The following is a 27,345-nucleotide window of genomic DNA, read 5'->3' on the forward strand; positions in this document are numbered from 1 at the left end:
ACTATCTTGCACGAACTGCTTGAGGTCCTCCTCTCGATTCCTGATAGAATGTCAGGTCTATTTTGCCTTGATGTTATTATTAGATAAATGGTGCCCTGGGAGAATTAGACGTTATGATTTGGCACTTTGACAAGTTTATCTCGACACCTTTATAAAGAATTAGCATGTACCTGTGCAACAGGAGGATCTGCCATATTGACTAGACTCGTGTAACTTACAAAGCACATATCCGATGACACTGAAGACCGGGTTGCATAGTTAGGAGAGAGGGGACAGAGCAGACGGAGCAGGTATGGAGCCTGATATTTGTTGGTTATGCTTTATTTTAGCTTAGGAGTCTTTTGCACTGTGTGCACTAATTGGTCATGTATTTATATATCTTATATGACTGCATAATTTTCGAGGTAACACAAATGTGAACTTTTGAAAGATCATCAGTCTTCGCTTTGTGCTTTAAATTGCTGTTTCACAAAAAGAGCCCCAATGATGAATGTGAGTGATCACAATAACAACTCGTTACCATCTGTTTTAAGTCCCTGTAAAGTGAAAACATGCCTTGTAAATTTGACGCACCACAATGCGAAAGAGTGTCGTTCACAACCCTGCCAAATCAGTCAGTACTGAATATAAAATTAAGCTTTTCTCTCCGCTCTCAAATGCTTTGGGTGTGCCTGAAACCATGCCCCGCTCAAATGTCAACTGCCAACTGCTTAAAGCCTTCAGTGGTTGGAATATATACCACTGGGTCAATGCGATGCGAGGCACTCTAACGCATGCAACCACGCCAGCACGGAGCCCCTTTCAAGACACAGGCTGTCAAGTCAACTTTTCCCCCCCTCCTTACCCGCTACTGCCAGTGGCTGGAATATATCCCACAGGGTTGTTGCGGGGCTTTCCCACACATCGTTCTTCCTTCTCTTCAGGGTCTGCCCACACACAGCTGACAACGAGGCGCTCTATAGCGGCCATGCTGGCCCGACGCCCCAGTCCACACAATGGCTTACGATTACTCCCCCCACCCCATTTAACTATTCCACCTTCTTTCTGTGTGTGCACTTATGACGGACAACAAGGCGCTCTACAGCAGGCATGCCAGCGTACTATCTGAAGGGAAGATGCATTTTCGAGGTGCGGTATAGCTAACTGCACATCGTAATCACGCTGGATAACCAGTGATACAAACAAACAATGGGGTTCAAGTTCTAAAAACAGTGCGAGAGGGGCGACACTGATACTACATACCGGTAGTTCAGTCTTTTAACATTTTCAGAAATTGTGCTTGGACAAATATATTTAGAAATAAATATCATAATTTACTTTACAGAGTCAAGGTCCAACCATGACGTCTAAAATAGATAATCCTCCACCCTATGAAGATGCACTGCAACATCCCAAGTACGATCCCACCCAGCTGCAGCAAGGTTCAGCTGACCTGCCGCCTCCATCCTACAGTCCCGGCCCTGGCATGTACCCCGGCCCTCCTGGTTACTGCGGCCAGGCCGGCATGTGGGCAGCGCCTGGTCTCTCTCCATCTGGGATGCCCACCACAATACCCACTCTGTCTGCCGGGATGCCTGCAACCAATCCAAGTTAGGAGGAAATGTCACCGTATAGTGCATCGTACTTATTTGTGCAAACTAATACATGCTCTTTACTCCCAATTTTGCAGGAGAAATGGAAAGCTTTCTGAGCACGCAGTGGGAGAGTACATCTGTTCGACACGCTTTTATCAGAAAGGTAGGGGTGCTTATCTGTGCATTTGAGCTTATTATAACTAAGATCTGACTGTTTTGTGTGCTTGTTTGGCAGGTGTACTTAATTTTAGCAGCTCAGCTCACCGTTACCTATTCAGTTGTGGCAGTCTTTACATTTGTGTAAGTGTTGAGAGTTGACACGATACATGCCTAAAGGCCCTGGTAGGGGCCTGCACTGCCTACTTTCTAAGTGGTCTCTATCTCTGCGCTTCTCTAGTGATACAGTCAAGATGTTTGTTATCAAGTATCCTGCAATCTACTGGGCATCCTTGTGAGTTACAGAATTGTTACCTTATCAGAGATTCTAACTACACGTATTCAACTTAATTATCGGAATTGAGGTAACTGAGTCCAAGTGGAGTTCACTATTTGGCTGTAACTAGCAGGAACTCTGTTGAGTCATCCTCATCTAGTTTTTAGTCTAAAGCTGTGTTTCCTTAATACAAAAAACTCGGCTCTCAGGGCACACGACCAAACTAAAATGTCTCTAAAGTATACAGTGTATAGTGTATACTAAACACTAACATAATAATTCTGCTGGTGGGTAATTACTTCTGCCATCTAGTGGAAAAGCATTGAATTGTTCTTCCAGCATCTGCAGCATGGATATTTGTTTTAAGCAAATGATTTTATAATCGCTCACAGCACACTCATGTACTGCAATACAGTGGTTGGGAATCATTATTCGGGGAAAACAACATTGTTATTCAATACAATGCAGCATCGAAACAGAACATTCAGGGACTCTCCCATTCTATTAAATTCTTCAAAAATTTAAATTAAATAATCATTCATCCTCCATAGTAAATATAAACAAATTCTACATGACCTTCCTTAATTGTAACAGGGTGTTATGCAAAGTAACAATTTCACTGTTTTTTTTTTTTTCCTTTTCACAGAGTGGTTTACTTTATGGTTTACTGCATTCTCATCTGCTGCAAAGAGCCAAGGTACCATGCCCCTTAAAAGCTAGAATTGGTTATGAGTTTGTATGTACGGTATGCATTCATTCATTACAATGTGTGTCAAGGAGGCGCTTTCCATGGAATCTGGTGCTGCTCGGAGTATTTGTGAGTACTGGCGATTTTATGTCAGAAGCTGTATTTGTCAAGAGGGCCTTGTGGCAAAACTGTATGTGGTGTTTAAAAAAAAAAAGACTTATTTGTATGAATTTTCTTCTGCAGACTGTTGCCCTGTCTTACATGTGTGGAACAATTTCAAGGTTTGCTTATGACTTTTTTTTCAGTCATCTAGATGCATGTTTTGGTTTTAACTAACATATGTATCTTTTTGCAGCTATTACGAAACAAAAGCAGTCTTTCTTGCCATGGGAATAACAGCCCTGGTTTGTGCAACTGTCACAGTCTTCTGCTTTCAAACCAAGGTTGATGCAAGTAAAAAGAATGTCTGTCTGTGTGTGTGTGTGTGTGTGTGGCTGAGCAGCCCGTGGCTTGTCACACAAAGTCTTTGTTGTTAGTGTAAAAGAACGCCTTTGTATCACATTACAACTGTGAACCATGTTCCTTTTAAATATTGATGAGATTTTGGAGAAAGATGTGAATCCATCTTTCTGTCTGATGCAAGAGAGCTGGAAAAAAGTCGCATCTTTGCTATAGAGAACTCATATCCACTCTTCGAAAGGTTTATGCCTCATTATAATACAAATTTGAATGCACCTTCAAGCTGTTCACTTTTACGCTGCCGTTCGAAATGCTTCCCTTCACAGGTTGACTTCACTTCCTGCGGGGGATTTCTCTGTATTGCTGCCATTCTGCTCATCATCATCGGGACTGTGACAGCCGTCGTGCTCTCCTTCCACTATGTAAGGGCTTCTTGTGTAAAGGATTCTGTCTACTCATGTTTCTTTGAGAAGAAAGCAGCCGCTCAGCAGGGTGCATCTGTGTGGCCAATTAACCATTCAGAGGCCTTTTTCTTGTGTCACTGAACAGGTGCCTTGGCTTCATATGCTCTATGCTGCCATCGGAGCCATCGTTTACACCTTGGTGAGCTTCCATATTCACTCTGTTCAGTTTGCAAACTGCTAAAGTCCCTGTAAAGTGACAACAAATGTCTAAGAAATTGGATACACCACAGAGATTAGTGTGGAAAAAAAAAAATCAAGTATTTAAAATGAGGCTTCAAAATCGTCAAAAATCAATCCATACTCTGCGCTCAGATGCTCCTCAAATGTCAAATAGCAGTACTAGTCCTGGAAAATGGATTCTACTTCATTAGAATCACGCTTACATTTGACACATAACCACATTTGAGCCACGAAAATATATCTGCTTAAAGCCCCCAGTGGCTGGAATATACTGTATCCCACACTTATTGCAGGGCATTTCCACTTCGGGACAAGGCGCTCTCAAGCAGCCATGCCAGCACAATACACCTGTCCACATACTAGCTGTGAAGTCCCACTTGGGGAGTTTACATGCAATACGACTGAAACGGTGAAAAACAATTTAACGCACAGCGCTACATCTCCACATACTGTAGTTCTCAGTCCATTCAGCAATTATCTTAAAACAGAGAAAGACATTTACGACTTCACTTTACAGGGTCTTCAATCTGTGTTCTATGCTGAAACTAAGTGAAAAAAGTATTGCACCAAAGTGAAAAATGTTCAGATATCCCCCCTTGGGGCAACATGTCTTCTTTTAGGGTGACAAACCTAAAACCTGTCTTTTCTCTGTTAGTTTTTAGTATACAACACGCAGCTTCTCCTCGGAAACCGGGAGTTGGCAATAAGCCCAGAAGAGTACGTCTACGGAGCACTGTCGCTCTACATTGACATTGTTCACATTTTCCTCTTCATCTTCCAAATCAGTGGTTCGGCTACTGAATAAGCTCTTGGAGAGAGCTCAACACGTCCCCTTGGTGTTTGGACTACATTATCTTGTGTTAACTAGCTATTGTAAAGTGTTTCCCGTAACCAGCTGTAAATGTTTTAATGTTGTCCTTGTTTTGCCGCCAACACTTGAGCACTTTGGATTATTCTTGTCATGTTAGTGCAAGTTAGTGTGGGGAAATTGTGGAAGAAACAAATGAACACAAAGACGAAGCTTTATATGCTTTGAAAAATATTTTTATGAGCCATGATTTTTCTTTTTATTTGACTAAAAAAAAGGCTTAGCACGTTACAGACATATTGTAGGAGACCACGATGGTTAGTCGGAGGTAGTTAGGAGTTGAGACAGTAACTACTCGTTATCTTCTTAAGAAGGGATGCTGACCAGTTGACTAGTGCTTCTTTCCTACCTAACTTGAGTGCACGCCTCCTCTCTCTCAATTGTTTGTTGGTAAGACCTCTTTTCACAACAATCAATAAAGTTCCCTACTGTTTCACCGACTCCAATCTCTCACAGTAGAAATTAATCCCAGTAGCATGTTAGTGTCTTTAAGAGTGGCACTAATCCATTAAATCAGCAATGTGAATTATTAGTTTCCCATCACCATTATGTGACTTGTAGTCTGGTATTAAAAAGATGGCTTGCAAAGTTCAAGGAGTCAAGCGTTTGGGGTCACGTGGGAACATGGAGGTCTGGCGCACATTGTGGAGCCCCAGGTACAGCATGCAGACTCTCTCCAGGCCTGTAAGGAATGATAGTAAGGTTACTAAACTAAATAATTTGATCAAAATCTTCTCTGGGGGTGAGTTAAGTGTTGCAGCTGCACACTGCAGATTGATGAAAAAACAACAACAAAAATGAACAGAATAATATGCACAATGAAACTGTTATGTACTATGACTTTTTGAGTGATAAAGGGGCATGTGACAATTTTTTGGGGGAACGCAGATAAAATCATTAACATTGAGGTATCAAAACGTATGTATTGTATCCCAAATATATGTGTTATTTCTTACCAATGCCTCCACCACCATGTGGGGGTGCGCCATAGCGGAAAGAATCGATGTATGCCTTGATCTTCTCCAGATCTGTGACGTTTATATATAAAAAAAAAAAACAGAAGTTCACATATGACTATTTTCCATCTTTCATCCACCTTCACAAAGCATGGATCCGATGATTCACATTCATTTTCTTGTGATTTTTTTTCCACTCCAGAGGGCGCCAAACTTCAAAAGCAATAAACATTGGTGCTCAAAGGCGACATTAGATTTTCAAAACGGACAGATGGGCCAGGTAATATGTAGACCAATTGAGAAACAAAAACGTTTAAAATGGTATGTAAAACTGTTCATTCAAATTATAAAATACTTTATTGGCATTTTTTATTTGAGTTAATACTAATTGATCTATAATGAAATGACCAATTAAATGTTTTTTTCTTATTTAAAAGATTACATTACTTGAGATTAATTAATACAAATTCAATTCATTTCAAGCAACCCATTTTAGAAAAAAAAATCTAAAAGAATATTACAGGAATCTTTATCATGTAAATTACGCGGTGGGCCATACTGTGACCCCCTAATACTTACCAATCTGGTGATGCATGGCCCGTTCGGTCAGCAGCTGTGCGTCATGGATTCTCTGAGCTCCGGACAGGATTTCCTCTCCACGCATGAACATGTCATAGGAGTTGGAATTTTTCTGATATAACAAAAAAAAAAAAAAAAAAAAAAGATATGTAGGCTGTATTATTATTGCACTGTTCTCACAGTGAAGCAGGGAACTACAATTTGTCTGTGTTTTGAGTTTATGAGACACTTACAGGGTTGTGGGGATCAGGCATGGTATAGAAAGGTCTCACAGCCAGCGGGTACTTGTCCAGAACATAGAAATCGGTATCATACTGGAGAGTGGGAAAAAGACATTAACATGTGTAATGACGATACAGCATGGCGTGTAGCCTATCCGAAGTTACTCGGGGAGACAGGTATGATACACACTGAACACATTTGGACCTACCTTTTCCTTAACAAGGCGGCCAAGCAGCTTTTCATTCGGCGTGCTAAAAAAAAAAGTTAATTCATCAATAACTTGTTCATTCCAACATATGGAAATACTTAGTTAAGATATTTTAGCTTTCATCATTCTGACCTGAGGTCTTCCTCGTCGCCCATCTCCACCCCGGCCTCACGCAGCATGACCAAAGCCTCTTTGTACTCTAGTCTCAGAGTGGGCTCCAGAAACTTGAAAGGCTCGCTAGGGAACTGCTTGTTTACAGTCTGGATCTCAGTCTGGAAGCTGATACAAAAAAGTTACTGCAAGCCAGTAATTGCTCACCTCTCCATCAATTCATGCTGACAAAGCAGGCCTAGTTGAGGTGCTAATTTTGTCTATTTAATGCTACCACTAGGAGGCACTGAAACCACATGGAACATGAGCTCATTGACGTTTAGCTGCTTTCCACGCAGCTGACAACCCGCCTGACAGCCCATAATCTAAAGCGGCAAAATAGTTCTGACAGGAAATACAATATCAGAATTTTCCATACTAGGAGCTTGTCAACATCGATCTTGTGTCACAGAAGCAAAATATTGTGGCATATACGTATCCCCTAACCATTCATTGTGATAATACAACACAATAGGTTTGACAGAGGCCTCAATTCATTTGAAAATTGAAATCATCACAACGGGAAGGTAGAAAGACTTACTTGTCTCTCAGCCCTTTAAAGATCTGGACCATGGTGTCAGTGATGGAGTCAATGACCTCGTGGTAATGGTAATTGAAAGCCATCTCAATATCCAGACCCACAAACTCAGTGAGATGACGATGGGTGTTGGAGTCCTCGGCTCTGAAAACTGACAAGCACGACAATTTAGATCAACGGCAAATGTTTCAAACACTGCTTAAAAACTTGCAGCAGCTTTGTGTTAAAATACTCTATTAAATGGAAAAAAAACTCAATTAAAAAGGGGTCGCGAATCCAATCGGCTTTCAAGCTCAGCTCCACACCATAAAAATTAGGAGTTACCATAAATTAGCCTGGCGTAAACTGAAATATTTCCAGAGGCAGGCTACTGTTTTCTATTTGGGATTCAATTCATATGTGATTGCAAAGCACTACGTAAAGGTCTTGATTTTGTTTACTACTGATGACTGGCAGGTACCTTTATGATGATTGACACAGCTGTGACCATAACATACTAATAATTACCTGCCACACATAATTAGCCACTAATTGCTGTCGGCCATCAAGAGAATGGCTAATAATTTATGCACTTCACGCAAAGTGTGAGGCAATTAAAAAGCTGCATCAATAGACGCCTTCACACAAACATCAACAATATTTTTCCAAAGGGACAGTGTCTCTCTCCTGGTCAGGCGCAAACACTTATCTGGACCACCAACAGAGGTTGCAAATCAGGCAAGGCAGATGGGCATGAATAGTACAACTTCTATACATTTCAGCCTGCTTCTGTAGACCTCAGTCCATAATCTACAAAGCTGCACCCATCTGACCCCTAAATAATAAACTCAAGGCATGACATCTGCTCCTCTCTTCTCTCAACCTATCCTATGTTTACATAAAAAAATGTTCCTCAGTGGACTGCACTACACAAGTCCATTGCCAGAGTGCTGAACCCGAGTGGTCCCACTGTAACTACGGCAACCACGGTAAAGTGTATTCAAGCCTTAGATGCAGTGATGACCTTAAGTCCTTTGATTTCTCTAGTGAGCTAACAGAAACAAAAACAAACCAAGGCTGTCAAATCCTGGTGGTGTAATATTTACCCTGAATGGTTCACAACATATCAAGTGCAGAATAACTAAAAGGCAGTTACACGGACCACCTTGAGATGCTTATAAACGGAATTTACAGAATCGGACTGCATTGTTTGTGTCAGTTAATATTGTATTTTTCATCACACTCCTGAAATTTTGGATTTTTTTATTTTTATTTTTTTTTTTACCTGGACCCACACAGAAGACCTTGTCAAAATCAGCGCAGATGCACATCTGTTTGTACAGCTGGGGAGACTGGGCCAGATAGGCGCTGGTCTTAAAGTAAGACACTGTGAAGACGTTGGCACCACCCTCACTGGCAGCTGGAGTTGGAATAAAGAAGGATTTATCTATAGAAGGTTTAGATTCAATTTTGGCAAACACTTTAAAATCGGAATTAATGTGTTTCTGAAAAGACGCCCACAAACCAGTCAGTAAGGCGGGCGTGGAGTACATAACGTCTGCAGTTTCACTAGACGCCGATGTTTTCATCTGATATTTGCATGTCTACAAAAGTTGGGTGAGGGCCCACGTAATGTCGCAAACAGTTGTTACGTGTCGAGGGTGTTGGCAAACAGGAAGGTGTGGTTTTTGCAACAAGTACATCGTGCGGATTTACAGTTGCCGCTCTAATAAAGAGCGCCACGTTTGAATTGCAAAGCACAAAGCAAAGTCATTTTCATTGGCTCTTGAAGCAAGGAAGAAGTGAAAGTGTTGCATAACTGTACACGGTGTTGCGTAACAAAACTCAACATCTTCAATTTGTCATCGGGACTTAGAGACTTTAGATATTGAAACAATATCCAATTTGGTCCTAAACAACATGCATTATAATTCAAATGCATCAGAACTGCCATTCTTGTATGTAAAAGTTACTATAATATAAGATATTCAAACATTTCCAAATGTGTATGTGAATAACCAGCAATCCATAACTCTTGCTCAGTTCAGGGTCAGGGTAATTCTTAAAATCAGTAGGAAGCCTGTAAGAAGAATGTTTGAGCAAAGTTGCCCCTGTCCAATTAATGTCATGATCTGAAAATATATTGGGGTTAATTCATGTCATGTCTGTCAATAAAACAGGTTGGTCAACTTTGTAGGGCTCCCCCTATCAAGCGGAGGCAAGGAAAATGTCAAGCAAATACTAGAAAACTAACTTTACAGTTTTCAGGAAGGCAATGACTTACATTTCACATGTGGGAAGTGATACAGAAGGTGTATCGCTGTTGAAACCTCAGATTTCCCAGGAGATCAAAGAACCACTATGTGTATGTGCGTGTGTACCTGATATGATTTTAGGTGTCTGAATCTCCACAAAGCCCTTTTTAGTGAGGGTATCTCGGAAAAGTTGGCACACTCCTGACTGCAGACGAAAGATGGCCTGGCTGGTGGTTGTCTTTGAGAGAGACACAAGCAAACGTTCATGAAATGAAATCAGTTAGCAAAACGCAAAAACACACTCAAACCTAAAAGAAATATCCATCCTGTCCTTCTGAGGGGGAATAACTTAAGACAAAGCATGGAGTAAAAGAGCAGGTAAAAAAAACAAAAAAAATACCGGTAATGTGAAATCCCCCAAACCGCAAACTGCGACAGTTTGACAGAGCCAGTCAAAACGTAACTGAACACTACCCTACGAATACTGATTTAAACACAGGCTCATGAATGAAGGACCTCACCCTTTCAGTTAGTGGTTTTATTGTGCTTCCATTTGAAAAACTCAACTTTTTTCCTAGTCCTCTGTAAGCATTTCTGACTGACAGGTGAAAGAACAGAATGCTGATCATTTGTTATTTATTACACCGAGACTGTTCAAAGTCTCTCTTTATCCACCTTTCTTGGGGCAAATGTATCTTGGATCAAGTGACAGCTGTATACATGAATACAAGCAATCGACATCACACACAGATAAACACTGCTTTTACACTTTACGGCAGCATGAAAGACCTTGTCCTCGCCATCCATCCACACTTCATCCTATTGGTTGTTCATGTTAAATCACTTAAACACTCACAGTTCAATTCCGGAGGTCTGATGACCTTTTTGGTGGCTTCTTTTTGTTACTTGACGGGTGGTCAGGGACTTGACATTGACCTTTCCCTCTATTTTTATTTATCTTAAGATCTGATTTGTTTGTTTTTACTGTTTGGTTTTTGAACCAACTGGCGATCTCATAACTCATTAATGAAGGAAAAAAATAGAGTGGTGCCTCTACTTACGAACGTCTCTTCATACGAAATTTTCAAGTTACGAAACGCCTCAACAGGAAAATATTGCCTCTTGTTACGAAAGAAATGTCAGTATACGAAAGGTAAAAATACAGTATGGGCTACCCACAGCTCCAGAGTTTCCTGAACGCAACATATTCATAGCTGCTCTGCCATCGGCTATTACCTAGCATCTTCCTGGCATCCCATTGGACCTCTACCGTATGTGTCTATGTGTGTAGATAGACAAGATAGATAGATATATATGTGATAAATATATGTCTATGCGGCGTCCTCGTCATTCGCCCCTTGGGCCCTGAGGTGTTCCGATATAAGTACTCAGCTACCGTGGACTAGCTCTTAAACAGAAGAAAACAAGCCAAAAGCTGTCCTGAGTAGGACTGTAAAGAGAAAGTCACTTCTTCACAAGTACAGCTTAAGGTGTCAAGATTATTACCACAGAGCATCAGCTAACAGTTCTTTTGAGTTTCCCTACAGTTCAGAACCGCACGACATATACATGAACCAGACGGGACAGTGTGTGCTGTGGTGGCAATTTACCACAGACAAGTTTCATTGCGTGAAAAACATTTGTCTGGGTGCTCACACCCTCTCCTTCTTTTGAGTCACTTATTTAGCCGTTATTTCAAACAGAATAAATGGATCCTGGGATGTTGGATGTACTGGGCTCTGCTGCATTAGTGTAATGAATTATATATGAAGATAAGGCTGTGCTATTTAGACTAAATGCAAAAATAATAAACAAGATTAATTTGATGGTAGCTAAAAGACTAACAGCGCATACTGTATATAGGCTGCGAGACTTCTTACACATATACAATGTCAATGTAACGGTTGTAAGAATGACCGCAGACTTGTCTACTCGACAACACAAAAGTAGCTTGGTCCAATGCACAATCTAAATTAAATCAAGTCACCCTTTTCCACTGTGCTCTTAAAGAAAGCACATTGTGTTTAAGGATGGTCTTTAGCAAATGTTTTACGGTCTCCTTTTGGAGAGTCTGTCTGCAAGCGTGCGAACCACTTTATAGCTTCACTGGACCCTGATGTGGCCACGGACTTAAAGTGCAGAATGTTCCAGGAACAGGTGTTCTTGTGATACGTAGTACTTGGGGCTGTGGTGTGAGCTCCTTCCTGCGTTGTGTGTGCGTGTAGGAGGCACAAATCAAAACATTTCAGGTCTTTGTATCTGGGGTTTCTCACCTAAATTCAACATTCCGCCCACACAAATGTAGAGCATCGACACATTAAATCACAAACTTATTTGAGTTCGGAGTGAATTGCAATGCATGTATTTTCCATTTAAAGCGGTATCACCCTGACCTTCTGTTGTGTTGAACTACATTGGATGCAACTTTTCATTTTCTTTTAAATCGGGGGAAGCAGAGTGAAATGAACTTCATAAAAGGAAACTAAATCGAAAAACTTTTCCAATTAATGAAAAAATTGGTGGGACTTTCTCAATAAGCTTTAATGCATACATGCTGCGAATCACGTTTAAAAAACAAACAAACATTGTACAGGGTTATTGAAGCTAAATAACACTTTGTCAACCGCACAGAGTGACAAACACACTTTATTAAAGACTTCATCAAGTACGTCTCTTCATAGGAGAGGACTCTAGGGCAACAACTTACTCTGAGATCAATCACTCTGTTGTCCAGTCTGGTGTCCTGGTTGACGGTGGCTCTGCCCTCCTTTGGGAAGACAAAAAGAAAAACAAAAGCCATTTTATTCGACTAAATATCAAACACACTGTTCCGCTGTATCTGTTCTTATTTTACCAGCGGCCAGAGAAACTGATACTGGTCATGAAAACCATATCCTTTCAAATATCAGCTGGACACAAAAAGCGATCCACCTTTGATTTTTATCCCCCCCCCACTAAACTCTTCATTAGTTTGCAAAGCGAAGAATGTGAATGGCTTTGTTCCATGTGGCAGCCTAATGAAACAAAAGACACCTGGACCTATGGAAATACGGTAGCAAAAGAGCACAAATGAAAGAGTAAATTTTTCATCACAGGAGGAACCACAGCTTCCAGGGTCATGCATGTCGGGCTTCCTCAGAGGACCCGCTGGGCTTTGCGCTAATAGCCTGTGTAGCCACATCCTGCTCCCAACAGCCCAGCACAGGGGGACAAAGGGTTAGACAGGCGGGCAGACGGACTGTTAAGGTGTCGGTCTCCCAGGACAGCATTTGTGCCTTTCAAGCGTGCAACGGGCATCTTATATCCCAGCAAAAAACACCTGGGATGTTGCTGCAGCTGCAGGCATTGGCCTGGTAGCCAAACACAAACGAACTCGCAGCTGCCACATGGCGTTTCATTTTTATGGTATCAGAAATGAAATTATGACAACAGTGGCTATAGGAAAGCATTTGTGGCATCTATAATATGTTATTTAGATTTAACAGCGTTCGTAGTTTAAAATAGTAGTAAAACTGTAGATGAAAACGGCCCATTTCTTTTTATGAATGCAACCAACAGAGTTATGACTTTTTGCACTTTGGAATATAAATTGTCAGCAACAGAGCAGTTGAAGATGGAAAAATAAAGACGAGCAGAGAGTTTTTATTCTTTGCAAATCACATCCCACAATGTTGACATGAGGCGATGTTTGTTAACTTTACACAACTCTCAGAAGTATCCGCAAATGTAAACCTTGCAAAGATGCAGTTAAGACCACGATGGAAACTTCACTGCTGTTTCATAATTTCCACCAGCATCGCAGAGACTTCAGCACAAATAAAGCAATTGCGGCTACTTTTGTTTTGACCAACTGTGAACTATTGATAGACATGCCAACATGTACAGAACGTGTTATGTTATTATAACTATTTGCATTTTGAATGCTGTCAACCATGAAAATGCACATTGATCACAATTATGGTTATTCTAAGTTTAATTGCCACACGCGACTGAAAAGCACATATAATCTACAAAGAGAAATTCAAATGGTATTCATTACTGCAAGTGTAAAAGCGTCTAATGATTCGGAATTAGCGCACAAAACACCCTAATTAGAATTCTCTGTGCCCTGCAAGGCTACACGTTTCTGAAATCATATATTCTGGGTTGAAGAGGGAACATTAAAACCGTATTTCACAGATTAAGACAAATTAAGGTTTAATTTATTTATTTATTTTTAGACAATGCATCAAAGCAAGTCACTTCCACTAATGAGCGCCTAAAACTAAATCATATCTGAAAAGGTGTCACCAGAGGTAAAACGGCTAAACTCCATGTGAAATTGCCCATCTCTGTTCCATTCTATTTACATTCTGTACGTGCTATGAAAGCGCACTCAAACAACACAATGATTGTCCAGAGCTCAAATTCAGGTCCACCAATCTCTCTCTCTGCAGTTTCCTCACCTCATCCCCCTCTCCTTCAGGCCTTACAGCATCCTCCAATTGGAGGGGGAGACGGGCCTCAGCCTGGCTGATGACGAAAATCTGGAGGGGAAAAAAAACAGAAAAATAGCCCATAAACCTGTATCTAAGTGTTAAAATTTATAATAAGACATTCGCATCCTGCAAGTCTACCATCTTTGTGTTCAATTAAAAAGACCCAGATTTGACACAAAGTGAGTCCATTTGTGAGTATATTGTGACAAGATGATCATAATTTAACCAACTTTGATTGGTGGTGTGCTGGGAGATTTTTCTAATGCAAATGGGCGCCTTGGCTTTATACGTTTGGGGAACAGTGCCATACTGTATCGGCATTAACCCATTTTTTAGACTTAGGCTATTAAACTATAGCAATATGTACCACTGGTCGAAAATAATAGCTTGACAAAAGGTCTACCCTCTCAATGTGAAGCTCCACATCCTGCTGGGAACAGCTCTCGATCTTCTGGTCCACTTTCCTCACTGATGCCTCCACGTCCACAATACTTTCCTTGCTGATGCTGGTCCGGGAAAGTGGGAAAATAAAGAATAAATATTAAATAACAGTGCACGAAGAAGGAAATCTATTATAATCTGTGTGGGAGGATCTCTGCATGATAACATTTTTTTTTCCCCGACTAAAGTGGAACTTTTGTTTGACATGTAATGTGTCACGTAGTGTTATGGCTTTTCAAGTGATTGCGGGGGCTGAGATCATTGCTGAAACAAATGCAGCTGCTTATATTCGGCATAAATTAAAAGGTTGCAGCGGAGCAAATGACTGTTACACTGTTTGCAGTTTCCACACATCATAATCAGGCCGGGGCAGGGGGGGCGACAATATAAAAATATTAACCATTTAAAATGTATTTCTATATTTATGCTTATGCTCATTTCTTTAAAGAGAAGTCAACCCAAACATATTTTTTCAAGAATGTGTTCTATGCAAGCCCACTAGTTGAAACAAGGCATTTTGATAAATATGCGTTTGCAGACTAAGAGTTTAATCCACTCGTTTTTAGCCATCGTTGGGGGTGGCCATTTTGTCACTTCTGTCGACTGAAAATGACATCACAACTACTCAGGGCTCAGGTAACAACCAATCACGGCTCAGCTTTAGAAAATATGCGAGCTGTGTCTCTTCATGCACATTTCTTGAACAAATGTACTTTGCTTATCAAACATAAATTACTTTAACTCATTCACTGCCAAACATTCTCAGACCGTCTTTTACCCTAAAGTTTGCAAAAAAAATTGGAAAAAAATGATAAATAAATTCCTGGGATTGAATGACTGGACTGTGAAAAGACCAAGAAATATGCACTTGGCAGTGAATGAGTTAAGAAGACCTGTTAAAATACTAGTCAATATAGAGCAAGTCAAGAGACCTACAGTGAAAGACCAATCCAGCAACAATGGAACCAGGAATAAATAAGGTCACAAATGAGACCATATTTTGTGTGTTATTGATTGGAATCCAATTTTTTTTTTAAATGAAAAGGTACCACATTTGACTCTTATACAATGTATAATCACCATAATCCAGGCAGAGCAGTTTGACATATCCAAAACAAGATGCTGTCTATGCAGGAACCTCAAGCCTTTGTCAAGATGAACAGCACAGAAGGTCAAGCAGTTCAAGATCAGTGGGGAATGCATTTTAATCCGTCACTCCTCTTCGTTCTATAATAATAATGAGGGACAGAACGCTGATGTGTCCCATTTGGCCCCAGAGCAGCTGCTACCCACAGCCCCTTGCCGCCTAGTAGATGAGTTAGATAAATAAATCCCACATTAATGACTTCCGCTTAAGGGCCCAGAGACTAAAGGTAATTCAGGACACATGAGGTAAACAGTGATTTAAAACAAGTCAGAAAATTGGAAATACCTCATCAAAAAAAAAAAAAATAATAATAATAATAATAATACACACATATATACACATATATAGATATATATACATATATATACATATACACACATATACACACATATATATATACACATATATATATATATACATATATATACACACATATATATATATATGTATATATATATATATACATATATATATACACATATATATATAATATTTTTTTTTTCAAAGATCTTTCAAAGGCATTCACTAATACTGATATGCTTGAATGAAAATGCGATTGCAGAGCTTAATGATAATCTAATTAAACTGCAGTGAGAGGACGATGCCAATCTAGTTTATGAAGATTCGCCAGTAATATCATCACTGCCCTCAACAGTGACAGGATTTACTTGTAATCCGGCGACTTATGTTGTCAGTCATCAAAACCAAATTTTGCTAAGCAAGGGGATTGATCGTAGCACCTGTTTTTGAGATTTCGATGTGTGAAATGCTTAACGTTTGGACCACAACTGTTTTGAGATGACTGGGTTTGGCTGAGTTTCTCTTCAAGCAAAACTGTGCTGTCTTGGCAACTCTGTGATCACATTGATCGTGCCAAGCTATTACACAATACCTAAAGAAGAATTAAGAAGGAACTAAGTGATCTAGTGCATCCCCTGGTGTATTACTGTACTTTGACTATGAGCTCTACCCCAAGGCATCTGTCCGTAGCATGGTGCATTAGAAAAGGTAAACATACTGCAAATTAAAGGAAGGCTTGATTAATTTTACATGTGTGGCTTGATTGGTAGTAATTAATTAATTAATTCAGCTTGGAAAAAATGCATAACTGGTGATAAATACACCTTTCTACTGATATAGTTCATTTTTATGGCAACATATTTCCAGCAGATGTTTGTCTCTGTGTGCCCTGCGATTGGCTGGCAACCAGTTCAGGGTGTCCCCCGCCTACTGCCCAAAGACAGCTGGGATAGGCTCCAGCACGCCCCGCGACCCTTGTGAGGAGAAGCGGTACAGATAATGGATGGATGGATATTTCCAGCATCCTTCATGCCTGTGCAGCTCTCGAACGACGACCATGTCTGGTACACTTCCTGATCCACTTGTTCTCCAAAGTATATTTTGTGCCATCAAAAGCCCATTCGGCACTGCATCTTCCACATCAAAACCGGAATCTCACTCGGTAGATTTAATTCATAGAATTGGTTGGAAATTATATGCCTTCATTTTTTTCAGGAGTAACGATATAGAAGCATTCCATTCGGCGTATCATTGTGCTTTCCAACTAGTCCAGTCCAACTTTGACACAAGTGACGGTGGACTTTTTAATGAACATGGCGGCCAGCTATATTATTTTTAAAATCATTGTTAAAGTTATGAAATTCACATGAAACATAATGAAGTTATCGAATTAATTATAGACAAAATATTACATTTTTACTGCTGCAAATGTCATACAAACTCCAAAGGAGTGTATGAAAAGAAACTGAAGCTGTATCACAAAATGACTGCATAGACAGGTCATGTAATTGAGAGGAACTAGAGCAAGGTCAGGGAACCCTGACATGTCACACATGTGTTCAGCAGAAAATAAAAGGTCAAACTGATATCTACTTGGACTTTAGCTCACGGTTAACCAAAGCATGCTCAACAAGCCTCATAAGATGCATCTGGGATATCTTTTAGTCATGTAAAACTCAATCAATGCTCATCACTTAAATGAATGTCCTTTGCGCCTTTGAGAGAGCTCTCTTAAATCAAGTTTTGCCATATCTGCTGTCGAGCGGAATCCTCACATCTCCAAAATCACAACTTTTCAGGAAATTAAAAATCTTGCGTCAGTTTCCAAACACCACTTCGTTCAAGTTGGTACCTTCTACTGATATCATATACAAACCTATACAAACATTAGCACATCACACCAAAATCATGTGAATTGCTAATTTAGTAAACCAAAAAAAAAAAAAAAAGTTAATTAAAGAGAAGTCAACCCAACCATATTTTTTGCAAGAATATGTTCTAATGCAAGCCCACTGGGTGAAACAAGGCATTCTGATAAGTATTGCGTTTGCGGAATAAGAGTTTAGTCCACTCGTTTTTAGCCATCTCTGGGGGCGGCCATTTTGTCACTTCTGTCGACTGAAAATGACATCACAACTACTCAGGGCTTAGGTGACGACCAATCACAGCTGATCAGTTTCCTGAAGCCGAGCCGCGATTGGTCGGTTCAAAACGGATGTTTTAACTCTATTCCACAAACGCAATATCTATCAGAATGCCGTGTTTCAACTAGTGGGCCTGCTGGGAACATATTTTTGAAAAAAATATGTTTGGGTTGATTTTCCACTTTAATTACACTGTCACCGATAGCGATGATATGCTATTTCAATTGTTTTCAATTAAACATTCAATTGAATTCAACAATTTGTAATCGCTGGAACTTTTCAGCACAATATATTAAAAAGCATGCGTGCTTTTAAAGTAGTTCATGAATTTCTCATGTGAACATAAAACAAATTACCGGGCTACCCTCGGAACCTGCTAACAAGACGAATGATGCTTGGCTCTCATAGCATTTCGTCTCCCAAGTACCGCGTTGCTATATCTGCCATCTCAACAGGAACCACTCTATTAAAAAGCCGCCATATCCTACCCTGTTAACAGCCAGCTTTTGTGGTCAAGTGAAAAATGATTGATTTCCTCGGCCCACGCCTCTCTCAGAATGTGTGAAAATGGACAATTAGTGCCCAGGATTTTCCCACCATTGTTTTGCGCCTCTTTAACAGGAAACACAGACTCAGTACTCACTTTGCTGCAAACTTGACCATCTGCTTGCTGGCACGATCTCCCACCGCGACCAGTGCCTGTACGTTGAACTGCTGCTGGCGCAGCACCAAGAAACACTGCTTCCCTAAAGACAAAAACAAGTGATAATGCCAGAACGCAAAGATTAATGGCCGCTCTAAAGCTGCCGTGTTCATCCAAACAATGTCAAGTCAAAAGGTGATGTATGACTTTAGGGCTAACACAGTCCCCAATTGAATCTTATTCGTCATCTACAGGTAACGTTGTGAATGGAACATTCTCTTTGAAGAGTAGCGAGCGAAGAATGGCTGATTGCTACCTTCCTAACAAACACACACCTATTAGGACAGCAAACAATTTAGCGAGCAACCTCCTGGGGAAGAAGACAGCCAGACCACCCAGACACTTTGATGTTTGCTGCCTGTGACCAGGAGGTGGCTGTTTGTGAGAACAGCAATGTCATAATCCCACCGCAACAGACGCACCTCATCCTAGACTGAATCAGGATGTTATTGTGTTCACACGGACATCCTTACAATGACGAGAACGATGCAGGACATGAGCGTTGGGAAGAGACCCTTGACTCTGGAAGCTATCTTGAAAGGAAATGACTGAAAGGTCATCATTTCAATCTCATTTTTTGGCACCATGAACTGTAATAGCCTGTCAAATCTGACTGATGATTGAATGCCACCTAAGTGCTAGTCTGAAAGACGGCAAAACATAGGTCAAAATAGGTCAAAAGTGTCTCAAAGTGCCAACAAAAGCAGAATGTGGAACAAATAGTGTTTCAAACAAGACCATTCTGGAGGCACAGAGCTGTCGGGTCTTCTTTCAGCATTCTATAAACTATACTTTCGCAATCAGATGTTTCCATCTTGATCGAAAAACAGGCACCTGAAATGTTTACATCTTGTTACCTCGGGTTGAAATTGAGAATTCAGGATTTGGACAAAACTTTACCTCTTGTTTTACATTTTCAGACCCTAAATAAGGACAATAAGCTACAACCTGACTTGGATGTGATTTAAGCCTGTGCTAAATTGATTTGAACAATTATACTGCATTTTATCCGATGTGAGAATTTACATACGTACACTCTTACGTATTATCAGCTACATGCATTACAAATAATTTTTTTCAATACGAACATCCGATCCGGGTGAAACTTGCTTTGACTCTGTACTCTATGTAAAAACAGAAGAACTGTGTTATTGTAGTTTGTTTTCTTTTACAACGTTTGTACGGTGACATTGAGTGCCCTGAAAGGCGCTTATAAATACAATGAAAAAAACATTTTATTTTTTGTTAATGTTTCATTTATAAAAAATATATATATTTTATGATAACATCAACGTGTTGAATCACACCTGGATCTAAATGGATCTTTGTTTTGAAAATTAATATAATAAAATTTGCATCTATAAAAACTTTTTTTTTTTTTTTTTTAACTCTGTCAAGGGTTATAAACACTGTTTGCTAAAGTCTGAGCGTTTCTCCAATTGAAGCGATAAAGATAATAGAAAAACAAAACAAACAAAAAAACAACACTTAATCTATTCATCCTGAAGGACTAGCCTAAAAGCATTCATGTACATTCTGCTTTCTGGGATTAGCAGAGGTAATCTAACCTTGACTTTTGTTTTTCTCTCACCAAGAAAGGTTACTTGGGGTGAAGGGGGGGAAAAAGGTGAAGGTTGATCTCACCTTTGGCCCTGCTGGTGTGAACCCGGGCACGCAACCAGATCAACTCATCAGCCCTCTCAAGTGTAAGGTCTTTGACCAGCACCAAAGACCTGTCTGCAAACACACACAAATTCAATTGCTTCAGAAAGGCACTTTTTGGAATCCATTTTCACTCCTCAGGGTGCAGAATCACACAGCCAACCTCAGTCTGACCTTGAATATTTTCAAAAGACAGAAAAAAAAAAATATGAGTAAGCATGCACGAGCTTGTGTAGACAAGTAAATAACAACATTTTCAAATTACAGCGGTGCCAAGTGAGACGCAGCCTGACTGCCTTCTTCTGAGGGATATTTTTTTTTTTTGACAAATTGGCCTCATGTGTGTCACTTAAAGGCATGTTTGGTCCTTATTATCAGCACACGGCAGACAGAGAGGCAGCATCAGAAAAAGCAGGGCTGCCACTTTGGCTGAGAACTCTCTGTCAACCCACATGAAAGCTTTCCGCCCTCCGCCCCCTCCCATTCCCCATGGACATCCCCGGGCTCAGAATGCAGGTGAGCAAGGACCCACTTTGTTTACAGCCACTGGAGCTGAAAAGGTGTCCATACGGTTGGATCTGGACAGGTCTGACTGCTTGCGTGAGTTTATCAGCAAAAGCACTGAAGTCGCGCGGCAAGCTGAGAATAAAAGATTTATCTTGATAGTAATCCATTTGGCAGGCGTTATTCATCACTAAAACTACAAGAGGTATGTGCCATGAGACATTCTTGACATGTCATAACATCATGGATCATTTTGAGGGGCCTACGGCTTCACAGTCCAACCTGAGAAGGAAAAACAACATCTTACAAGGTAGGGCTGTGCAATTGATCCAAATTGAATTACAATTACAATTATTACACTCCACGATTACAAAATTGTCATATCGTAAAAAAACTATTATCAATATGCATTTATATCCAATGCACTGTTTATTTACACAAGGAAATCATATATTTATACTTTTTTTATTTTATAGTAACTCATTTTATGATTTTTTTATCCGTCCAAAAGGAATTTACATAATTAGAGTGTCTTTATATATTTTTTTACGTTTAAACATTTTCTTATTTTGTACCAAAAATAAATGATCGTTTGAATAATCGGGATTTCGATTATTACCAAAATAATCGTGATGAATATTTTTATCACAATCGAGCAGCCCTCTTATAAGGTGATATAACTACTGTGAGGTACATGTTTGCACCCATTTTTAAACAAAATAGGTAAGACACAGAAATAAACGGAATGAAATCTGTTGTCAAGCATCAACATGAAGCGGTTTTCCTTGTCATGAATGTGCATACATAAAACGGGATCTCCACATGTAACTTCTGGGGGAAATGGGTGCCTTGCTCTTGGTAACTTGGCAGTGTGGGCCGACACTAGTCAGGGGTATTAAACACAGGCCATATTTTTAATCACACATCCACAGCTGAGGCATACTCTATTTATCACTTTTGTAAATCTGCATGACCAAATATTTGAAAATATATATTGTATGAAATGTAAATCTACATTTATTAAAAAAAAAATGTCATTCCAAACAAATCAGTGCATAATTGGTAAAAGCAACACAAAAAACATCAAACTTGTGAAAGCAAATTCCCAAATGATTATCAGAACTTCAGATTAAGATAAAGCTATGGTAATCACTATCAGCCTCAGTGTCGATTGGTGTTTAAGTGAAGGCTAGAAACAGCTGCCAAACTAACCCCTTTTTTCTTGGGACTGGACCATTGCCGCCACGCCATAACGGTCCTTAGCGAAGTCCTGAAAATGTCAAGAACAAAAGTATTCACGTAAATCTTCCACTTTCATTTCCCAAGCGTCAGTCTGGCTGTACTATGAAAAAGATAACAGATGACAGTGTTTTATCTACAGATCCAGATAACTGACAGGAAGGGTGTCAATGCAGGTGTTTACACAAGAACCGTTGCGAAGGTGTGAATCAACAGGTGAGTCAGTCAACCTAAAGCAAAGAAACGTGCGGACACTTACATCTTCCTCTTCGTTTTTCTGATCACCAGCCTGAAACACAAAAAAAGGATGCCTTTAATTACATACAGCCGGCGTGGGGCGACGTACATACCATCAACAATTTGAATGGTGAAATTTAAACCTTTGATACAAGAAATGGCAATACAAATGATTATTCGTAGCTCCAGCTGGAGGCCAACCCTGACATATCTGGAATGCACAGCTCTTCTTCATATTGCGCCAACAAATCACAGACAATGAGGAATGACAGTGGAAGATATTGCTTTGTAATGGAAACAGCAGAAGTGGACAGATCGTCTCTACATCTTTGCCGACTTCAGGGCAAATGAGCCTCAGTGTGTGCGTTGGAATAGAATCCTGGTTAGGCTATACTTCCATTTCCTATGCAAATGGGTATTGGTGTATGCGACCGCCTGCTGTGGTTGAGGGAACTGGAATCACCAAACCATTATTTGATGATCCAATCACATGATTGAAAATAACGGCTCAATATAGTGCCGCAAAAGCCATCAGAGCTGCTTGGGTGACAGGTTTCTGCAGAAAAGGGAGCGACAGAAAACAGGAAAGCTTTACGCCCTCGTCGCCGTGGCCATGCAGCATTAATGGCTGTGGCTGGACTCAATGTCTATTTCTCATCGATTTGACTGTCAAGGTAAATGAAATATTTGAAATTCCTCATTGATTTAAATGTGGTAACCTTAGTATTACCCCGTTGGTAGGCGTCTGCAAATATTTCCCTATAAAACGAAAATAAAAAAGTCTTGGAAATTTGACATCAAAGAGAAGAGTGTTGTTAACTTCCCTGTCAAATTTGAATGATTAAAAATTCATTACAAAAATGAGGCGTCAAAATCATGAAAAATCAAGCTCGTCTGCACTTGTGTCAACTGCCAATCAAATGTCACTACTATAACCTTAAAAACGGATGCTTCTTCACATGGCAACTTTCTTTTGCCAACACATCCCTTGAGGGTTAGAGCTAGTGATGGGAAAATGAAAATTCAAATTTGCTTCATGAACCAGTGCTTGTATTTTTTTTTACTTCTCTAGATGGCAACCCCGTTCAATATTGGTCTGAAAGCACACAGACATGCCATTTCTTAAACCGCTTTATAAACAAGTGGCATCTGGAGGAGTCAAAAAATATAAAAACTGGTTCATGAAGCAAATCTGAAGCTTCATTTTCCCATCACTTACCATCGCTTACTAAGCGCCACCAGAGCCAGAATCCAGTTGCGAGCCAGAAGACACTGACTTACATGATAATTAAGCTTGCTCAAAATATTCAGGAACACGGAAATTACGAAAAACCTTTTAATATCATGATGTACTTAAAAACAAATCTATGAATTTACTCTACAAGGTATATAATTAATGGTCCATAAAGATGTCATGTATCATTTTTACACAAGTAATTTAGATTTACAGCGTTTTTTTTTTTTTTATTGTGTTAAATTTGTGTAGTTTGGGCTGACCCAGGAGTGTATACGTCACAGGTCAGACTATTTTCCTGACATTGACTACATTTTATATCATAAAGTATTTTTAATCCACATTTGGAAGAGCTCTGATTAGTTCTAGTAGATTTATAAATCTGCCTACATTTTGGTGGTAACGAAGGAGCGGACTGGGATGGGAGTTTATTGCCCAAAGTTTTTTGAGAGTTGCGTGTTTGGGAGCCAACGTGTCGTGCTCTCAGCGTAGAGTAAAATAACACTTTGTTTGGGCAGACGTAAACAAAGCTAAAATGGCAGGAATACTTGAACAATGGAGAGTGTTGCACCCCCCCCCCCCCACCCGCTGAATAACAACCTTGCTGGAACCACAATGCCCATCAAGAACGCACGACACAGTCTTGCCAGCTGCGAGAGGAGGCAACGGATGTGAGACACACCAGAAATAAATTAAAAAAAAAAAAAAAAAAAACACGACTGACCAGCTTGGCTTGTTTCTCAGCCTTTTTAGCAGCTTTCTCTGCTTCCTTCTGCTGTTTCTTCTGGGCTTTCTTTGACTGGGCCTGAGGGTCTTCCTCCGCCACCGTCGCCGCCCTGGGACAGGAAGACATACGCAACATAAACATTGAAGTCGACTTCCACCTTCTATTTCTCCTGTAAGCGAGAGGAAGTTGTTCACCGCCATCGTCACGTCCCGCTTGTAACCTTTAATGCCATTGTTATTTACCAAAAAAGCTGCTCAAGTCAGTGATGAAAGATGTTCATTCAAAGATTTCGTTGAATGATGGCGATACGGAGCAGTGAGTCTCAATCACCGTGCTGCAGTTTATTACGGTGCTGTGCGACATTGTTATTTACAACAAACATTGTATCTTTGTTACCATGCCAGTAACGTACGATATTGTATGTATTGACAGAAAGAACAAACAAGGTACAATTAACCTGTGTATCGACCGGCTGTGTTTTTTAAAAAAAGTAGTTGCAAGAAACCAAATTGCTCAGGATATTTTGCCATGTGCGTGACAGCAAAAAAGGCACACATTCTCCCATCCAACTAAGTGTCATTTATGCACTTTCATGGCGGAGACATGCAATACAGGTAGGTGGAGGAACTCGAAATTGTGAGTGCTCTCTGTCAAATTTGGCCTTGCGCATCAACTTAAAGGGGAAGGCAAGTCCAAAACTTTCAGCTTGCAAATGTCACATGACCAAACCTAGAAAACAGGTGAGGCGTGACAGTCGTTACCTGAGCCCTCAGGCATTGTGATGTTATTTTCATTCAACAACAAGTGCCAAAATGGCCACCCCCTGAAATGGCTAAAAACTGGTGGATTGTGCTGCTTAACTCATATTGCACAAACGCACTATTAATCAGAATGCCGTGTTTCAATTAGCGGGCCTGCTGGGAACATACGCTTGAAAAAAATATGTATGGGTTGATTTCCACTTTAAGCACTTTTCCTCTTACAGACGTCAGAGGCTGTAAAAAGTAAAATGCCCCAAGAAGGTGAACATCATATTGCACTAGTAGTTTGGATGGAGTTGCAATATGCACTTCATGTACTAAAAATATTATAGAAGACACTTCTGGTGGTGGGTCACGAGTGCCAATTGCATGGAACGCAAAAAAACATTTTTTTTTATTTCTATTATAAGTCTAAGAAGTTTTATTTTATATTATATTTTATCAGCCTGTTCAAATGCTCCTGTCAGTTACATGATATGGGAGAAAAGAAAGCCTACTAGCCCCTCATAAAAAAAAAAAAAAAAACAAAAAAAAAACTTAAGAGATGTCAGGGTTTAAGGGTTAAAAAAAAAAAAAAAAAAGTGAGCAGGAAAAATAATGATACAGAATAAAATGTTAAATCTTACAAGAAAAAGAAAGCGACAATAAGACAATATTATTCATCCATCCTACTGAAGTTACGAGTTTAATGCAATCCAAAACCACTCTGCGTAGTATGTCACGACAGGCTTGCAAATTAGGCAATAAAGTCATCATAAGTACGTCAACTCATGCACCCAGGATGAAAAGACATTTGAAATTTGTAAGGCATTTTCGAATTTACATTAGGTTTAATTTTTTTCATGGATTTCAATGACATTCACAAGCCTCAGGAACAACACCATGTTCCATAATTTCTAGACAGCTTCCATGCACATTCACAGCTTATGCACGGTTGGTGTTTCAGTAGTGTGGAAGGGAGAATCAGCCTAAATAAGTCCAGGTGTTTTAAAAAAAAAAAAAAAAAAGAAAAAAAAAAATCAGCAGAGAGGCACTTTGGCCTTGCAGTTTCAAGAAAAAATAAATTGTTTGAAAAAAAAACAAAAAAAAAAAACAAACCAGATCGTTCCCACTGACAAATTTGTCAAATTTATTAATCGCCCAACCCTGATGACATGTACCTGATTAATTAACTCTAAATTACTCATTGGTAGGAATGTGACAGGCTGATTGCCCGTAGGTGCCTCTCGCATTTAATGTTACAATGTTACTTTAAAAAAATGACTGAACATTCAATAGGTTTTATGATGCTGGAATTTTGGAAGGTACAAGTAATTACACATACGGGATCTCAAAGGTCAATTTTATTTTGAAAGTCAAACAAACAAAAACTTTGGGTCAACTTTTGAGGTACCAACCTAGTCAACCAAACCAAAATTTGGTCTAACTTTGGGGAAGAGCAGTCAGTTGCTAGCACAGAAAGCGAAAATATGTCCTTTGAGTAGGGATGCTCCGATCGGGCACCGATCATGATCGGCCGATTTTCGTGAAAAGCGACGTGATCGGAATATTCGATCAAAGCCTTTTATTGCCGATCAAAACACTCGATCACCCGCAGCTCATTCTTCGCCGCCTACAGCTGTGTTGTGTTCCTCCCCCTCTGCTCGCTGCGGAGGCGAGGCTGCTACCTTCACACCAACTGCGGTGAGAGCATTTCTGGCGGCGCGTTTCAATTGGAGTCAATGTAGTTCCCGCGGTCGGGCGCGGTATGAATGATGCTTTTGGAGCGGTGGTACGTTGTCGCGTATTAAACAAGTCAACTTTTTTGCCATTCCGCCTCGTGGCAGCCAACCAGCATCGGGCATACTACGTGACTACGTCTCACACACATCCAAACAGAGCCAGGGCTCGAAGGTCCCCCGTACACTGCGGTGTGTCACACACAGCCAAACAGAGCCACTGTAAAAACAGTTTCAAAAAATTTAAAAAGCCGCCGAGTGAACAGGACGCTGATTGGCTGCCGAGACGAAAAGGCAAAAAAAGTTGATTTGTTTAATACGTGACGACGTCCCACCGCTCCAAAAGCATCATTCATGCCGCGCCGCAGCAACCGCGCCCGCCCGCGCCCGCTACATTGACTCCAATTGAAACGCGCCGCCAGAATCGCTCCCACCGCAGTTGGTGTGAACGTAGCATTGTCTGCTGTGTGGAGTTTGCGTCTTGTAATACTGCATAT

The 27,345-nt window shown here is 40.2% G+C and overlaps 2 protein-coding genes across 2 annotated transcripts in view; one reads left to right on the plus strand and one right to left on the minus strand.

The window, feature by feature from the left end:
* On the plus strand, positions 1-5,343 carry LOC147136493 (protein lifeguard 3-like). Its single transcript, XM_086051901.1, has 12 exons — positions 1-290; positions 1,325-1,589; positions 1,670-1,737; positions 1,810-1,874; positions 1,972-2,025; positions 2,654-2,704; positions 2,785-2,824; positions 2,939-2,976; positions 3,051-3,138; positions 3,481-3,576; positions 3,704-3,757; positions 4,454-5,343. The coding sequence occupies exons 2-12, from the start codon at positions 1,340-1,342 to the stop codon at positions 4,601-4,603; spliced, it is 954 nt and encodes a 317-aa protein (XP_085908027.1). The 5' UTR covers positions 1-290; positions 1,325-1,339; the 3' UTR covers positions 4,604-5,343.
* The window catches only part of dars1 (aspartyl-tRNA synthetase 1), a 25,318-nt gene continuing 2,793 nt past the window's right edge, over positions 4,821-27,345 (minus strand). The window contains exons 2-18 of the mRNA XM_086051900.1: positions 24,367-24,478; positions 22,431-22,460; positions 22,145-22,202; positions 20,411-20,503; positions 18,707-18,809; positions 14,435-14,537; positions 13,999-14,079; positions 12,261-12,320; positions 9,680-9,791; positions 8,584-8,718; positions 7,323-7,470; positions 6,764-6,910; positions 6,632-6,674; positions 6,435-6,515; positions 6,202-6,313; positions 5,623-5,694; positions 4,821-5,348 (exon numbers count right to left, since the gene is read on the minus strand). Of these exons, the coding sequence (XP_085908026.1) occupies positions 5,257-5,348; positions 5,623-5,694; positions 6,202-6,313; positions 6,435-6,515; positions 6,632-6,674; positions 6,764-6,910; positions 7,323-7,470; positions 8,584-8,718; positions 9,680-9,791; positions 12,261-12,320; positions 13,999-14,079; positions 14,435-14,537; positions 18,707-18,809; positions 20,411-20,503; positions 22,145-22,202; positions 22,431-22,460; positions 24,367-24,478 (1,582 nt within the window). The 3' untranslated portion in view covers positions 4,821-5,256. The remainder of the gene's footprint in view (positions 5,349-5,622; positions 5,695-6,201; positions 6,314-6,434; positions 6,516-6,631; positions 6,675-6,763; positions 6,911-7,322; positions 7,471-8,583; positions 8,719-9,679; positions 9,792-12,260; positions 12,321-13,998; positions 14,080-14,434; positions 14,538-18,706; positions 18,810-20,410; positions 20,504-22,144; positions 22,203-22,430; positions 22,461-24,366; positions 24,479-27,345) is intronic.

The sequence above is a fragment of the Filicampus tigris genome, chromosome 14, assembly GCF_054856515.1.
Source record: "Filicampus tigris isolate MCC_2025a chromosome 14, RoL_Ftig_1.0, whole genome shotgun sequence".
Classification (NCBI taxonomy): Eukaryota; Metazoa; Chordata; class Actinopteri; order Syngnathiformes; family Syngnathidae; genus Filicampus; species Filicampus tigris.